Source organism: Mugil cephalus, chromosome 20 (genome assembly GCF_022458985.1).
Source record: "Mugil cephalus isolate CIBA_MC_2020 chromosome 20, CIBA_Mcephalus_1.1, whole genome shotgun sequence".
NCBI lineage: Eukaryota > Metazoa > Chordata > Actinopteri > Mugiliformes > Mugilidae > Mugil > Mugil cephalus.
Window position 1 is genome coordinate 11,222,667 of NC_061789.1, and position 17,442 is coordinate 11,240,108.

The 17,442-nt window shown below is 44.8% G+C and overlaps 2 protein-coding genes across 2 annotated transcripts; both read left to right on the plus strand.

Moving 5' to 3' along the window:
* The first annotated feature begins 234 nt into the window (after positions 1–234).
* Positions 235–12,112, plus strand: LOC124997575 (calpain-15-like). The gene is made up of 13 exons (XM_047571376.1): positions 235–361; positions 1,362–1,550; positions 4,187–5,213; positions 5,308–5,516; positions 5,887–6,070; positions 6,813–7,036; positions 7,130–7,255; positions 8,941–9,093; positions 9,315–9,476; positions 9,556–9,776; positions 9,949–10,094; positions 10,632–10,810; positions 10,903–12,112. The coding sequence occupies exons 2-13, from the start codon at positions 1,390–1,392 to the stop codon at positions 11,078–11,080; spliced, it is 2,970 nt and encodes a 989-aa protein (XP_047427332.1). The 5' UTR covers positions 235–361; positions 1,362–1,389; the 3' UTR covers positions 11,081–12,112.
* A 468-nt stretch (positions 12,113–12,580) lies between these two features.
* LOC124997577 (E3 ubiquitin-protein ligase CHIP-like) lies at positions 12,581–17,431 on the plus strand. Its single transcript, XM_047571378.1, has 8 exons — positions 12,581–12,739; positions 13,431–13,641; positions 13,916–14,114; positions 15,489–15,654; positions 15,768–15,852; positions 16,101–16,157; positions 16,306–16,422; positions 16,520–17,431. The coding sequence occupies exons 2-8, from the start codon at positions 13,522–13,524 to the stop codon at positions 16,643–16,645; spliced, it is 870 nt and encodes a 289-aa protein (XP_047427334.1). The 5' UTR covers positions 12,581–12,739; positions 13,431–13,521; the 3' UTR covers positions 16,646–17,431.
* The last annotated feature ends 11 nt before the right edge of the window (positions 17,432–17,442 follow it).

Here is a 17,442-nt window from a genome sequence, read left to right on the forward strand (position 1 = left end):
AGCGTCCATTAACGAAGACAACGAAAATGAAGCAGAATTAGCAGCAATAAAACCTAAATGTTGTAAAACCTTAATGTCCCCATATGAGGACGCATAATAATAACAAGGAATCAATGCACATTCCCCCCTTTTATCGCAACATGATTTATTTGTATTGTTGTAAAACCTAATTAGGGCTTTATTTTGAATTCGGGGACGGGAAGTTGCCGTGTCTCCCTGCAACTTGACTCCGGTGCTGAGAGGACAGCTGTGGTGGGTGACGGTGCACATCGCTGTCTCAGAGACAGAGGATGCATGGAGACCTCCACGGTGTGCGGGAACATCCAGCGCCTCGTTGAAGCAGCCTCCGTCCTCCGGCCAGGTGAGTCCGGTGAGTCCGGTGAGTCCGGCTCCTCGTTGCACCGCTCTTTGTTCTCACGCCGTCCTCCTGCAGCTTCTCTCCCCCGTGCAGCCGGCGGCAGCTGCACACTGCAGGTGCTCCAGGTTGAATGAAGTCTAGGCGAACTTCAGCATCAGCAGGGAAGCATCTGCAGTGAGACTCTGTCCCGGAGACGACCCGCACTGAACTCTGTTTATTCAACTCAGTGTTTCTGTGCATGCATTTTTATTTTTCATTTACAGACAAACCAAAGACAAGATTTTTATTTTTTATTTTATTTTTTAAATCAAGCATCTCGTAAGATTAAAAGCAGTTCATCTTGGTGGAGAAAGGAGAAGCGTGTGTGTCTCAGTCAGGGTGTCCTCATCATGAGCATCTGATATTATCAGACAGACTTTAAGTCCTTGTTCAAGGACAAAACCGTGGAGTGAGAGGCTGAGAGGCAGCTGGAGCCTGCAGACGGCTTCGAGGTTGACATAAACCTGGCTGATCAGTCTGTAGCCATAATGGTAACAGCAGCTACATTATAACACATTTGTGCAAGTTCAAAATCGACACGGGACGGTGGCATCACTTGAAACTTGAAACAGTGACGTGTGTATAAAGTCACTTTTTTACTGTATATATTCAGCATTTGTTCCATTTTCATTTCAACTATTGCAACAAGCTGCATGTCTCATCTGTGCATTAGTCCCACACACTGACATCTCAGTGGATCTGTTTGCAGATTTTTTTCTATATTTGTAGGCTGTTTTATCTTAAATATATGATTTCTCTTTCATTAATATCTCTGTATTTAGTCTTTTGCATAACATTGCATTAATTCTAGGCGATAGACAGTGGGCAGAGTCAGATATTTAGATTCTAAGATGACTTCACAGTGTGTGCATCCACGTGCATCGTCTTGACAACAACAAACGGTTTCATCTGTGCTGTAAATGCTTGTTGCGGGACGCTCTCTTCTCCCCCCTCTCCCCCTCAGGACCCTTCCACCCGTCCCGAGCAGCAGCATGGGCAGCTCCTCATCCTCCATCGCCGACGAGGCAGAGAGCGACGCGGGACCCCGCGGCGCTGCCCTGCCTCCTTCCCCCATCATGGGATGCCTGAGGAGCAGCCAGAGCACCTTCATTCCTCGGCAGCTTCCCCGGCCGGGCAGGCACAGGGAGCGCAGGTGCATGTTCAGGTTTACTTTCTGTAACGCGACATGACACCACGCAGAAGGATTAAAAGAAGATGTGAGAGCAGAGAAAAGATACAAAAGAATAGGTTTGCTATGCCCCTAAAAAGGCAATTTATCTGAGATTAACAACATTTTTTCATTTAAATAGAAAATGCAGATGAAAAGTCTAAAGAAGTTTCTGAAAGTAGTTTTAATCTGAGAATCCGTGACTGTAACATCAACTAGAGTCAAATAAAAACAAGTTCCCAGGCAGAATAATGCAGTAATCATAGTGTTATAATATAACATTAGATATTAGTCTCTGGTGAATCCAGAGGAAACTCATCCAGATGTTTTATTCAGTAAAACTCTTGCATCCTTTGTGGCTGTTTGACTGGTTTAATGAGAACTGATTAACTGTTGAAAGATAAGAAGCACAAAAGCGATGACTTATAGTGGATCCAACCCATCAAACGTCCAGAACAGATTGTATAACAACATCTGTTTCTCCACGTCGCTGTGTGTGATCCTGGTGCTTTGTTCACGCGAAAGTTTAATTTATGTTCCTCGGTCACGTGGGCGTCCCGGGCTCGTGAATTTTTCATGAATTGATCGATATAAATTAAACCACAGCCCTCCTTATTAATTATTACTGCAGCTCTGCGTACATTGGGCTCAGCCGGGAGTCGAGTTACTGGCTGACAGGAAATGGAAGTGGGGAAATCCCTGATGGTGGAACCGGTCTGGGAAGAGCGCACGTGAGCTTTCCGGAGGGGATTCAGACGAGCAGGCCGCTCTGATTTACGTTTGATCCAATGAGATCAAAATACATTTTACTGTAAATCTGCAGAAATAAGAGACGCGTTAAGCTTTTTTTTATATACGGTTTATGTCTATGGGCAGGAAGTTCCCCACATTTCAGTACTGATACACACTGTCTGACATTTACAGACACAGAGGAAGTTTTAGGACATTTTTTTTGTTGTTACTTAATAAAACCTCAACTTAGGCTAAAATGAAGCAAAGATGCTGCTAATCAATTAAAAGCCACATTTATTCCTCTTATAATATTAGCACAGATTGCAGTTAAACAGCAGCTACCTTTTAAAAACATTATAAGGAAGATTTTCAGGTGATTGGCAGCATTTGTAAGTTAAAAACACATTTATGCCGATTTAATAAACATCCGACATTAGGGGTTAGAAAAAATATCGATATGGAAATATATCGCAATATTTTTTCTTCCGATATTATATTGATTTTGAAAGAAAAAGTCCTGTTTTGGGCCGATAGTGAACAACTTCCGCACCTCCACCACCACTTTTTCTGTACAAGTGCAATAAATGGGAAATGGATCATTTGAATTAAAATCGTTTTTGAATCAATTTGTCCAGTGACATCAGATGTACATAAATACAACTTGTATTTAAAGCTGCATTTAAAATTTCTCAATGAACTTCTCAATTTAAAATATATTGCAATATATCGCAATATCATGATATCACAATATCGTATCGTGACTCAAGTATCGTGATACGTATCGTATCAGGCGTATACCCACGCCTGCTATTCATACTTCTAAATAACTTTTCTTTTAAACAAATCAAGACCAATCTTATTAATGAATTCAATGAACAACATTAAAAGTAGAATTTAATGTATTAAAGAAGTTGTTTTTAATTGCCTTGGTGGTTTTGTTAATTAATTTAAACTTCTACGGAGTTTCACGAGCAGGTAAATGTTGAGAGCAGTGGAAGCTTCGGCTTTTCTGCCAAACTATTTAAAGAGCAGCCAGGAAATGTGGGACAGCCTCCACTGAGATGTTTCTCCGGCTCCTCCACTTGAACTTTGTCTCCTGACGCCGCAGCGGAGATAATTTGCTTGAGGCTTCAGCCTCCGAGCGGAGAGCGAGGAACAAGCAAACTGCAAACGTTTTCAGTTCGGGGTAATTGTTCTGCATTGTTCTGCGCTTAATGCTCAACATTACAAGCGCAGGACGAAGCTGGAGAATCCGCGACTGAACAGATTTTGTTGTTAGCGTGCTGCGGCTTTTTGCATCATTTCCATATTCATGCATTTTAATGTTCTCTCTGCAGCCGCCACGGGCTACAAGAAAGGAACTGTTATTATTCATCCATTTATATTTGGATTCTCCCTCATGTTCTGGAGCTTCTTCTCCGAATGTCTGAGCGTTACATTTGCGATTAACTGGTCGTCACATGTGTAGAATGTGAAATACGTGATTGTTCTTGGACTCTTTTGATGTTTACGGCTCAGTTCTGCAGCTACATGAAGTAGTGTTAATAGAATTTAGAAACGTAGTAACTCATTAAGGCCGATACAGGATGAAAAATGTCTCCATGGTGTCGAGATAAGAGCTCTGTGTATTCTGGAAGAAGTTAATTCTGTGGATGTTTCTTCTGTTTCTCCTGCAGCAGAATTGATTGATGAATGCTTTTAACTGTCGTCAAACCTAATTAAAGCTGCTTTGAGATAGATATGACTGCAGATTAATGTACTGGCACTTCATCAGTGTACAGGCATTGTTGCAGTAGAATTCACTATTTATATAATGTGGTCCCCAGCTCAGCTAGAGCTACTGTCAGAACTGTCGTTATCCTTAATTGCGTTTTACATTTTCTCTGTAGTTTCTCTTCTGGTTCGATGCCCCTGCAGAGGAGCCAGTGGGCCTGTGGCTGCTGCACTTTCCTGAATGCAGCCGGTGCTCCTCGCTGCTCCATCTGTGAAGCCCCTCGGCGACGCTCCGACACCCGCTGGATGTGGCCCGGGTCCAGCAGGGAGGAGGCTCGGTGGTCCTGTCCACGCTGCACGCTGGCCAACTCCCCCGGCAGCCTGGCCTGTTCTCTCTGCGGCTACGCCGGCGCTCCGGGCCGATCCCTGAACTCGTCCCGGGACCAGCCCCGGCCTCAGCGCTCCAGCAGCTGCTCCGGCCCCCTGAGGCCGCCGTCGGCCGAGCGCGGCGACGCGGACGAAACCAGCTTGACTTGGGACTGCTTGAGGTGCACGCTGCAAAACACTCCTACCTCCATGTCCTGCTCTGCCTGCGGTGGACCGCGAAAACTGTCTCTGCCACAAATCCCAGCCGAGGCCCTGCTCATCCCCGAGGTCTGCGATGGAACCAGAGCCCGTCCGCCTGAACCGGCAGCCCTTTCACTGTCCATATCCACCCGAGGAGAAAGTCTACCCGCGGAAGCTTCACATCCAAACACGGACTCTGCGCCGACTCCGGCTCACAACAATCCGGTTCCCTGCAGTCGCAGAGAGGTGCCCCCTCCGGGCGTTGGACACAGCACAAGCTCTTCTCCTTCGACGCTGGCTGTCTCACACCTGTCCGCCTCCACACAGCCAGAGCTGGTGTCCGGCAGGAGGCTCAGCATCCTCGCGGAGGAGATGTCGCCTGCGTCAGACTCCTCTGCGTCGTTTCCGGGCGCCGTCAGCAGGACGGAGGAGTGGTCGTGTCCCGCCTGCACTCTCATCAACAGGGTCAAAGCCAAACACTGCCTCGCCTGCCACACTCCTCAGCAACACGTCGCACAGCTCAAGGCAGCACTGACCCAGAAGAGGAAGGAGAGCATGCTGGTGGAGGCGCTGCGGCAGAGCGACGAAGGGGAAGCCAGAGAGCTGTGGGAGAACATCGTCAGCTTCTGCAGAGAGGTTCGTTCAAACGTCAGCGCCCTCAGAATCACTCGAACCAGGCCGACGTTGTTGTGTTTCACGAAACGCTCCCGCCGTTTTATTTTTGTCACAGAACTCGGTGACCTTCGTGGACGACAGCTTCCCCCCGGGCCCGAACTCCGTCGGCTTCCCGACAGACGACAGCGTTCAGAATCGGGTCAAGAAGTGGCTCCGTCCGCAGGAAATCAGCTGCTCCAACTTCAGGGACCGCGCCGTGAAATGGTCGGTTTTCCGAACCCTGCGACCGTCGGACATCATGCAGGGGCTTCTGGGTAACTGCTGGTGAGCTGCTCCAAAAAACACGACAATTTCCGGACTTAATAACATGAGTTTCATTTTATGGAACTTCAGTCTGGTTCACAATTCACAGGGAAATGTGGCACTAATGTTTAAAACGAAGATGCATTCAAATGTCTTTTGTTTTGTCCAACCAAAAAACTCCTGAAAAAGACCTAGAAACTTCTTGCACAAGTAACAAACATGAACTTCTCTGCTAAATCAGCTTTCTTCACTTGAAGGCCTTTACCGTGTTTCTCTGATCTGTACATGAGAAGTCATTCAGCGTTAAATAAAGGCAACTTTGAAGCCTTTAAAACGAATCTGTCTCCAGATTAAGGGAACGCTTCCCTGAGCATGTGTCTCTGCCGAGCAGGTTCCTGAGTGCCTTGGCAGTTCTGGCTGAACGGGCCGAGCTTGTGGAGAAGGTGATGGTGACCCGCTCGCTGTGTGCAGAAGGGGCCTACCAGGTGCGGCTCTGCAAGGACGGCTCATGGACGACGGTGCTGGTGGACGACATGCTGCCGTGCGATGAGAACGGACACCTGCTCTTCTCTCAGGTGAAATGTCTCTCAACTCGTTTGGAGGACGGAAAACCGCCCGGGCGCCCTTGTTTGGCGAAACCTCTTGACCGAAGGAGGTATTTGCAACTATCCTCCATCTGGCTTTTTCGTGTCCCTGCGAAGCAGCACGACATGTTAGCAGCTCCTCTAAAAAAAAAAAAACCTCTCTAGTGGTTATTTTCGTCTCTTGTTTTGCTTCTGATTTTAACTTCTTATGGCTTAAATGAAATCTAAGGGGTGGAAGTTTTAAACCAGGCTCCGTGTGGAGCAGCTGCAGCGTTTTACTGCGGTAAATTGCTGCAGCTGCTAAAATATAACTCATTTTAAATTAATCAGATCTTCTGCGGCATTTATAATTTTAAACCATCAGCAATCCAATGCTTCACTTAAAGCTGCACCTGTTCTTGTGATTAAAGATGCTGAATTGTCTCCCGTTTCCCATTTTCACACTTGTGATTTATTGGTCAACTTTTGCTCATTTTCGGTTGTTGGATTCTCACAATGTGAGATAGCGGCTCTTATCTTCTCTTATACATAATCCCAAAATGTTCCCGCGCCACGTGCGTCCTCACAATCTCCAGCACGATACCACTTTTAGTCTTACGGGGTATAAAAAATGCTTTAATGAGTCCCGCTTCTGTTTTATCTCTTCGTCACAGGGCCGAGGCTCCTCTCTTCTCTCCTCGGCATGTGTAGGATTTAAAGCTGTAATCTCTTCTCCCCCGTTCCTCTTGTCCAGGCACAGAGGAGGCAGCTCTGGGTGGCTCTGATCGAAAAAGCCTTGGCCAAGCTCCATGGCTCCTACTTCGCGCTGCAGGCGGGCCGCGCCATCGAGGGCCTGTCCACGCTGACCGGGGCGCCCTGCGAGTCGCTGTCCCTCCAGGTCAGCGCCACCAACCCGAAGGAAGAGCCCATCGACACCGACCTCATCTGGGCCAAAATGCTGAGCTCCAAGGAGGCAGGGTGAGAGTCGCGCCTCCGAAGAGAGGAAATCCTGTCAAATAAATAAATAAATAAATAATAAAATATGAATCCGACATGTGCTCTGCGCTCCAGATTCCTGATGGGGGCGTCCTGCGGGGGAGGTAACATGAAGGTGGATGACGCGGAGTACGAATCTCTGGGTTTGCGCCCACGACACGCCTACTCTGTCCTCGATGTGCGGGACGTCGACGGCCACAGGTGAGGATTCAAGTCTGGTTTTGTCGACTTCACATGGAGGTTTGAACCCGGAAGCGGACGCGCCCTCGACGCACGTCCGTCTCAGGCTGTTCCAGAGGAGCAGCGATGCAGATAGACGGTGAACATCCTCCTCTGTGCAGGCGAAGTTTCAGGACACACAGGCTTCTGTTTCCTTGGTTTTACCCTCCAAGTCACGGGTGTCAAACTCATTTTAGTTCCAGGGCTACACACAGCCCAGTTTGACCTTAACCCCTTAGTTGTCGTGGACCCCCTGTTGAAGACCTGTGCAGGTCCTATGCAACATGAACATTTCTAGAGAAAAAAGAAGTGCAATTTCTTTTTAGTTCCAGGTCTCAGTGTGGTGTTATGTTGACAACTCTTACAAAAACAAAACCTAGGAATAGCAGTTATTTTTATAATAGAAATTGTAGTTAATATCTTCAGTGCAATATTTGTCTTTTGCAAATTCATCCCACAGGCCAAATTGAAGCGTCTTGCAGGCCACTTTATGTTTGACGCCTGTGCTCTAAGGCAACATAAAACCGCACCGAGTCAGTGTAGCGCAGCCTTTGAAACAAAAACACTTCTACAGTTTTTTTTTTTTTTTTTTTCACAATCTGTAGGTTTCATACTTCGCACCGATGCCAATATTTTAACAACACTTACGCGGGTGATTCCAGCAAGCAAAGAGGTGATGCAAGCACGAGGAAACGTTCAGATTCAGACTGAACTACTTTGAAGTAAACTTTGTGCAGTGGAAATGCCAAGAGGGTGTAATTTAAACTCATCTTTGATTAAGAAAAGTCCAATGTGCTGCGTCATTAGATTGTGACTGAATTCTGCTGTAGTTGAAACAGACATTATTCAAAACGGTAGAGCAGGCAGAAGTGAACATTACCACCAGTCTGGTAAATCCCACTGTGGTGAGCCACTTCCTCGACCAAATGAAGGCGCTGCAAGTTTCAGACAGGATGACACAACTTCAGGCACAGACAAAAAAACAAAGGAAGAAAAATAATGAATAAAACTATCTGCAACATGACTTAAACAAGAACATTTAACGAATATTGTGTCTAATTGTGACAAAGTTGGTTTAAAACTGCAAGTTTGTACTAAAGACTGCAAGAAAAGTGAACTTGACAAAAGCCAAAGCAAAGTGAAGCCAAGTAGAGCTCCTCCTGGTGGCTGGTTTCAGTATAGGTCATAACCTCCACCTCCTCCCTGTTAGTGGATGGGACAAACTAAAACATTTCCAATAATTTATCAACAAAGTCTTGCAAAAAATAGGCCCAATGACTTGATTTTATTCGATAAAAATTGAGTAATAAGTCGGTGGCAAAAAAATCTGAAAATTCATTGACTTATGATTATTATTATTTATTTATTTTTTGTGTTCAGGGGACATCATTAGAGGTAAACTGTGGGGAAGTGGACTTGGTACTAAAGGGTCACTGTATATATCCAGTTCACGTTCATGGCTGAAGTGCCCTCGAGCAAGGCAGTCAGCCCTGCTTTTATGCTGGCACACTGCTCTAAGTTTACTCACGGCTTTTGTGTGTGCGTCCGACTGGATGGGTTCACTGCAGAGAACAAATTCCTTGCATTAAAATTCTCATCTTTTTTTTATTATCATTTTACGAGGTAATGCATATAATGCCATATGTAAGATGAGCTTCCGGTTTCAGATTACTGCAGCTGAGGAACCCGTGGGGTCGCTTCTCCTGGACTGGAGCCTGGGCGGACGACTGGCCAGACTGGCCTCCACACTTGAAGAGGGAGCTGTGCGCCCAGCGAGCGGAGGATGGCCTGTTCTGGATGGACTTCTGGGACTTCATCAGGTTTGTCGGAATGACTTAATTACACTAAGCCTTTATCATTCATCTCTGAACTGCTATGAGCTTATGTTCTGAGCACAAAGGTTTAAATGACTTTTAAATCTTAAATCGTGTCGCGTATCGTCAGCTTGTTTGTTCGGACCGTTCGTCATTAGTTACAGGCAAAGACTTGCAGATATACACGTTAATCTCCTTGTGTGGGTTCTTGTGTTTGACCCTGGCAGGTACTTTGACTCAGTGGACATCTGTAAGATTCATTCAGACTGGCAGGAGGTCCGGATCCCGGGCGTTTTCCCCCGAAGAGCCGACGTCCCGGTGATGGTGGTGTCATTGACAGTTCTGGAGAGGACGGCCGTGGAGCTGGCTTTGTTCCAGCAGGGCAGCAGGTTCAGAATACACCCATATTAAAAAAGGCTTCAGAGAGCAATAAATAAGAACCAGTATAAACTGCCCTGTGTTTCCCAGGCGCTGGGACACAGCAGAGAGCCACCTCCTGGATCTGTGTGTGCTGGTGTTTCGGGTCGCCTACGACGGCTCCGGGGCTCTGACGCTGGGTCGATTACTGGCGCACAGTCGCCGCTCGGTGAGGAGGTTTGTGGGCTGCGATGTCATGCTGGAGCCCGGGGAGTACGCTGTGCTCTGCTGCGCCTTCAACCACTGGCACTGCTCCATCACAGACAGCCCAGGTAGGACAGTTTGACACCATTCTTAGTTTAAAGATAGAGAGTCTGTTCCTTCGTGTAGGTGGAGGAGACCAAAATTGGAGCCAAAAACGAATGAACGTTAATTCAGTGTTAGCTCCTTATGCATGTATTTTTTTCAATGTTTTTTTTTTTGTTGTTTTTTGTTTTTTGTCAGTGAGCAGTGGAAAATCGGAGGTGCCCGGTTACATGCTGGCGGTCTACAGCTCCCGACTGGTGATGGTGGAGCAGGTGACGGCCTCCAACACCACCATCGCCGACGCCATCATCCAGCTGGCGGAAACCAAAGGAGAGCGGCATGAGGTGATGCTGCGTCCACCGCGACGTCCTCGGTTCATATGAAAGAATGTAATGAAAACCAATGTGTTCAAAAAGGTGTCAAACATACGTGCAAAAATGACACTGAAGGCATTAACTGCAGTTTTTCCAATAAAAGTGCTGCTCCGAGGGTTCACACAGATTTTGTAAGAATTGTGGACGTAACACAACACTGAGACCTAGAATTATGCAGACATTTCACTTCTTTTCTTGGATTTGGAGTTTGTTATTTATAGATTAATACATTTGTGTTATTGGCCCGGCCACTTTGAGATCAAATTGGGTTGTACGTGGCCCCATGAACTAAACTGACTTTGAGAACCATGAAACCAGACTGAATAACTTTAACAGGAAACTGGCTGAAAGTGAGACAAATACACTTTTTTAAGATTCTTATTTGATGCCGTTTCTCGTCATTTTTAAATTCTTACTTTTCTAAATGTTGAATAGAACAGGAAGTCTTCAGAGTCATTTGATTCAGTAACATTAGGAGTGAATAGAAGCCTTTCTCTTGTCTGTCAGGGTCGAGAAGGGATGACCTGTTACTACCTAACTCATGGCTGGGCCGGCCTCATCGTCATGGTTGAAAACAGACACCCCAGACATCACCTGCACGTCTCCTGCGACTGCAGCGACAGCTTCAATGTGGTGTCGACGCGCAGCTGCCTCAAAACCGTCGACAGCATCCCTCCTCTGCACAGGTTCGCTCTCAAACCAACTGTTAGGCTATACTTTATTTACCATGCAGGGTTGCAGGGGCAGTTAACTGTAAACAAATCTCTCCGTCTCTCAGACAGGTGCTCGTGGTTTTGTCTCAGCTGGAGGGAAACGCTGGATTCTCCATCACACACAGACTCGCTCACCGTAAGGCCGTCCAGGCTTCTCTGGGGAACTGGAGTCCCTCGAAGGCGACGCACAGTCCTGCTCTGAGTCCAGAGACTGCGGGTCTGCATCAGCCTCGGCCGCTATGACCACTAATCCGCAACCAGGAACTGGGACGGCTGATTCGTTTCCATGCATCACACGGGCAGCTTCTTTAAAAGGAACAGTCTGAATCGTTGGGACTTCCACTCGTTTGTATGAATTCATATTGCATTTCTTAGAGGCAGAGCTCCTCTTTGTGACGTGTTCAATTGGAGAATTTCGCTAAATTCAAACAATTCAACTACTTATAATTTCCTGTTTGGTGCTGAAAGCCATGAGCTCAAAGCCCTAGAAGCTCAAGTAAAATAAATTAATGTAACGTATATTATGCTGAATCAGCATTGAGACCCCTGCTTTAAGAAAAGTGAACCATTTTGTTTCTGCATTCAGAGTTGTTCTGCCTCCAAGAAGTGAAACAGAAGCTGCACAACCCTGCACGAAGACAAACATGTAGACCGGATCTCATTAGAAATACACATGATGCACTTTATCTCACGTCACAGGGTGGTCTTCAGGCCCAAACTGTCTTAATTGCACTGGTGGTAGATGAGTAGGAGTTATAATATTATAACTCAGTCACATGCGTCTGAACTGACTGCCAAGAATACTGACTGGAAAAATGCAGACATTGTTTATTCTCCTCAGCGTTATTCAGTCATGTGCAGTCTTAATGTTTTAGTTTAGAGAAACAGTGGAGACCTGCTGTGTTAAAGCAGTAGCACTTTATGAACTTTAAACTATGCTGGATTTTCATCGTGTTTTATTTTGGATGTTTTAAAGATGAACAGTGTAGAAAAAATGTTTTATTGTCACAAATCCAAATCTGCGGTCACTCTAGATAGAATATACAAACTATGCAAATGTTCGAAAGACGGTATGACGCTTCAATTGAAAATGTTTAGCTCTTTAGATCTCTGGCTTACCGGTTATATTTTCATGGTTAACATAGAGTTTGATATATTTTGTTGTAATTTATGTGTTCGGGTTTGACTTTTATTATGTGTTCATTCAGTAGCTACACTATATATATTGATATAAAGCATATGAGAGATGAAAATAAAAAAACTTTTGAAAATAAATAGATTTTAGCCAGTAAATTCTGAGCACTCTGTTTACAAAACCAGGCAGGGGAAATTTAAAAATTTAAACTTTGGCCTTTTATATTTTGTTATATTAACAGTGCCGAATGGGTTATTAATAGTTTCCTTCTGTATTGTCCCTATGACATTACCGACACTTTTCAGAGATTTGCATTGATGCCGTAGAAACATTAAAAATGTTATAATGCCGAGGCAGTTCTGAAGCATCCCAATACCTGCCACCGTACTGTGGGCATTAAATACAGCTTCGTTTTACTAACCTGCATTTGTTTATATTTTGCAAAAACAACTGAGCCGAATTATTAGCTAAACCTACTTTTTTATGTTTGTTCATGGTTGGTTCTGACAAGCGCCACTAAACTACGCTAATACCGAAGAAATATTAAAAACGGCATTTTCTCAAGGAAGCTCTGAATCAGTCATATCCCTGCACGTCAACCGACGCCTCCAGATGACGTCACATATCAAAACATCTGTCGGCTGCATCGATGCACAACTAGTATCCAGCCCGTTACCTTACGTTTATACGGATACTTTTTGATCAATATTGTCCATTTTTTCAAAAAAAAAAAAATACACAAGGTGGTTATCAAGCAGAAAGCCCAGGTATGTACACGTAACGACGAAATATGCACTTAGCTCAAAGTTACGCGTGTGACGCGTTAGTTGTCTCGCTCTAATAACGCTGATGTTTAAATGACCGTGTCATGTCCCATTAGCTTCGTGAACGTTCACAGGTTTTTGCCGCAAAATGACATTTTAGGGATGACACGGGAGATGAGGGAAACGACGGACACGCCAGCTAGCTAACGTTAGCCAAACATGATCAGTGAGTCACACAAGGCAGTGACAGTCTAAAATGTGAACAAAATATTAATTGTCAACACGTCTGTGGCTGTAAAATGAAACACCTCTACTGTAGAAGGTATTGCCCAAGTAAAACTAGTTATATCATTTACAAATACAAACAATCTACTTTGACTGAACTATTATTGTGTATGTATAAATAATGTAACTAAAAATGTCACCTATGACATATACTGCACTATTCTCTGTGGCATTGTTTCAAGAAGAATATCATTTTTTTATTATTTTTATTTATTTATTTTTTGTCCAGGCAGTGTATTATTACTATTTATTGTATTATTGATTCACTAACAAGACAGTTTGAATAGGTGCTAATAACATGGTGCTTTTTTTCCCATAAGGGAAGAATTATGAACACACCACAGCAGCTTTGAGTCTGTTTTGGATTTTATTTTATTTTTTATTTTATTTTTTTGTTTTGCTGTCTCAGTTTCCGTCCTGCCCTGCTGTATCTGAGCGTCAGGATAGGGAAGCAAAGTGAAGCGGCGGCTGCCAGCGGCGCAGCGAGCCTGGTGGACAACATGTCAGAAAGTCCAGAGAAGAGCGCCTCGGTGTCGGCTCAGGAGCTGAAGGAGCAGGGCAACCGGCTCTTCCTGACCCGCAAGTACCTGGAGGCTGCAGCCTGCTACGGCAAAGCCATCGTGAGTCGTGTGTCACGTGAAAGGGTGTGTGTGTCTGTGTGTGTGTCTGAAGGGTCAGAGGTTTCTCCTGAGCTTCCACACTTTATAAACATGCGTTTACAATTAGAGATGTAAAAAGAAGACAAATCACATTTTCATTCTTTGTGACAGAAGTCGCCTAAAACATTTTCCGTTTGTTTCTCCTAAAATGAAACATTTAGATGTTGTGCACGACAGAGGTGGACTCGTCGTGCATCCCTTTGTGTATTTGTGCTTTGTCCCCCTCCACGCGCAGACCCACTGTCCCTCCGTCCCTGCCTACTACACGAACAGAGCGCTGTGCTACGTGAAGCTGCAGCAGTACGACAAAGCGCTGGCCGACTGCAGGCAAGCGCTGGAGCTGGACAGCCAGTCCGTCAAAGCCCACTTCTTCATGGGCCAGTGTCACCTGGAGATGGAGAACTACGACGAGGCCATCGGTAACCTGCAGAAAGGTACCAAACGCTCCGTGTGGAGTATTGATCTGACGCGTACAAGTAGGAAAAATTAACAGCTGTGTGAGGCTTCTTTCGCTTATAAACAATCTCTGGCAAACTATCAACAGTTTGATTCTGATCCGTCAGCAAGTTATTGGCGATTTATTATTAACAGCTGATCCGAGTGGCAAAGTTTAAGTTTATTGAGTCCCAGAGGGCAGTTTAGGCACAAAATAAGACATGTAAACAACATGAAACAATACAAGAACTATGCATAAACAGTAGCTACTGAACAGTAAGTCAGAACACATAAGTCAGAAAGACTGCCAGATGGCTCTGAGTAAATAACAGTAAATATACTAAAATATGCTGAGTAGGATAAGATAAGATAAAATAAGTACTATAGAGGTAGTAAAGTGCACACAGTGATGCAAGACGTGTGTGTCTCTCAAGGGTACAGGAAGTATCACTCACAGCATAAACTTTATCTCAATGTTTTATTTACTGTATATTTCATGTTAATTGAACTGTATATTTTTACTTCTACCTCCTTCTTATTTTATTTTATTCTTATATCTATGTCTTGTTCGTATATGTTTTTTTTTTTTTTCTTATCTTGTGGCAAAATGATTTCCCTGGGGGCATCAGTGAAGTGATCTTGAATCTTAACTATAAAACAAACAGCTACATGTTCGCCCTCGCTACCTTCGCTTTGCCGCATCCGATGCACGAACAGAGGCAGGAACGAAGGAATGTTTGTGCCTGTTTTTAGTGGCTCGCGGGACATACCAGCGAAAGGCCAGACGGAAGGAGGTGAGGTATGGTTTGAGCGAACAGACAGAGCTGTAAGGAGCACCTGTCTGTTAAAGGTGCGATCTAGTCTTTCCAGTTTGGTGCCAGCTACTGTACCTTAGGAGCCCCTATCACAGTTTTCGTGAGGGAATTCTTATCTTTGATGTAGAGATGACCGTATCAACAGATAATAGAAAAGGAAATGAGGGTTTCGGTCTAAGCACTGTAAAACTTTTTCATCAGCATCCTATCGACCTGGATCTTGAAGGCGTTGCTGACTTTTCTTACAGAGCACGTCATCCGTCTGCCGCGAGATACATAATCTGCTAAGAAGTGTTTTTAGCAACTCAGTCATCACATTGGCGATGTGTTTGACGTTCACTCCGTTCCAGCCCTGTTTTAGAGAAACACGTGTGTCTTAACTCTTTGAGATGCTAAAGCATGAACACCTTCAGGTGGCTGCTGGAGTGAGAAAATCATTCCAAGAAATCAGTGAGCGGTGTTAATCTGTAGCGCCGCTGAAATCTAAGTAAAGAAAAGTGCTCTACAGTAAGATGACAGCTCAGTCTGACAACTCTCTTTTTTTCTTTTTTGATCAAGCTTATAACTTGGCCAAAGAGCAGCGGTTGAACTTTGGCGACGACATCCCCAGCGCTCTGCGGATAGCGAAGAAGAAACGCTGGAACAGCCTGGAGGAGAGGAGGATCACCCAGGAGAGCGAGCTGCACGCCTATCTCACCAAACTCATCCTCGCCGAGAAAAAGAGGCAGGTGGAGTCTGGCGTTAATGGAGGGAAAGGATTAGAAGTTACTGAGAACAGTGGGCTGCGTGCTAGCAGCAGATTTTTTCGTTCCCGGACTAAAGTGTCTCTCTCCTCAGAGAGCTGGAGGGCTGCGGACAGAAAGAGGACAAGACCGACGGCGGCAGGATTCAACACAACCTCAACGAGATCCACACAAAACATGTAGGTTTGTATTTTTATGAGAGGATGAGTTGTAGGAAAATCTCCAGCTTTAGTCCCATAGAGGTGCTACAGACCGATCAGCCACAACATTATGACAGGAGAACTAAATAAGACTCAAAAACAACTCAAAAACATGAAAAACAGCACAAGGCGTTCAAAGTGTCTCAAAGTGGTACGATTGGTTGCACATAATTACTTCCTGAGTGTGTTTAATTATTTGTAATCTAAAATGATGCGTGGCTCCACAGGACAAGTACCTGTCAGACATGGAGGAACTGTTCTGCCAGGTAGACGAGAAGAGGAAGGTTAGTGTCGGTGACCGGAAACTCGCCTCCAGAACAGCCTGTTGTTTTTCCTCTCCTTTGAATGTGTACCTCCATCGACGTCAACGTCGAAAGACGAAGACGGCGTCCACTGAGGTGGTTTAAATAAACGAGGCTGTGTGTTTGACAGAAGCGCGAGATCCCGGACTACCTGTGCGGAAAGATCAGCTTCGAGCTGATGAGGGAGCCGTGCATCACTCCCAGCGGCGTCACCTACGACCGGAAGGACATCGAAGAGCATCTGCAGGTGATCTTCTAAATGTCATCACAGTCTCCAATCCTCAGTCTCTCATCTTTACAGCAGTTGAATTAATTTCAATTTTCTTGTTGCTGTTCTCTTGCAGAGAGTCGGCCATTTTGACCCGGTGACGCGCACTCCTCTGACCCAGGACCAGCTCATCCCAAACCTGGCCATGAAGGAAGTGATTGATGCTTTTGTGATGGAGAACGGGTGGGTGGAGGACTACTAACTGATGAGGATGTTGATCAAGTCCAACCAGCGGCGTGTTCGTTCTCGCCTCAGGTGTCACGTGGAACCGCGAACACCTGAGATCACTTTAAGTAAACGCTTGTTTTAGAAATGCACATCTGTTTTAATCCAGACTGAGCTGTGTTGTCGGACATTATTGAATCCTCTCCGTTGATAAAAACCTCAGCATTCACGATTATCAGTTAATGTAGTTTTCTGTGACACAGCTCTGAGAATCAAACTGCCCACTACAATCACTGAAATACAGCAAAATAATCTTCGCTGTATGGCACATAAAAAGCTTAACAAGTGTAAATAGAGATAAATGTTGTGTTTGCTGGCAAACGGAAAAGGCGGGAAATTGTAAAACTTTGTACGAAAAGGACGAAGTCAGTGGAAGAAAGGACCAGTCTTTGTTCTACGTATTGATCAGTGAGTTTAAAACATATTCGTGAGTTTGTTTTTTTTTTTATTATTATTATTATTATTATTTGTGCTTCTGACTTTTTAAGCAGTTTGTTGACGTCATCTGCGGTTGCTTAAACATTTGTATGCGGGGGTGTTTTCATTTATTTTAACCGTACTATATTTGCTATTTAAATGTTTAATGTTTAAAAGTGACTCTGCAGCTTTAAAACAATCAATTTAAAAGGTTTCTGCATATATATATGTATATATATACATATATATGTATATGTCACTGACAACTCAAAAGAGCAGAGTTCAGACTGAGGCGACAGCAAAATGTTGAAAATGTTCAGACACAATAAACTTTCTGTGTTTTCTACATTGGGGCTT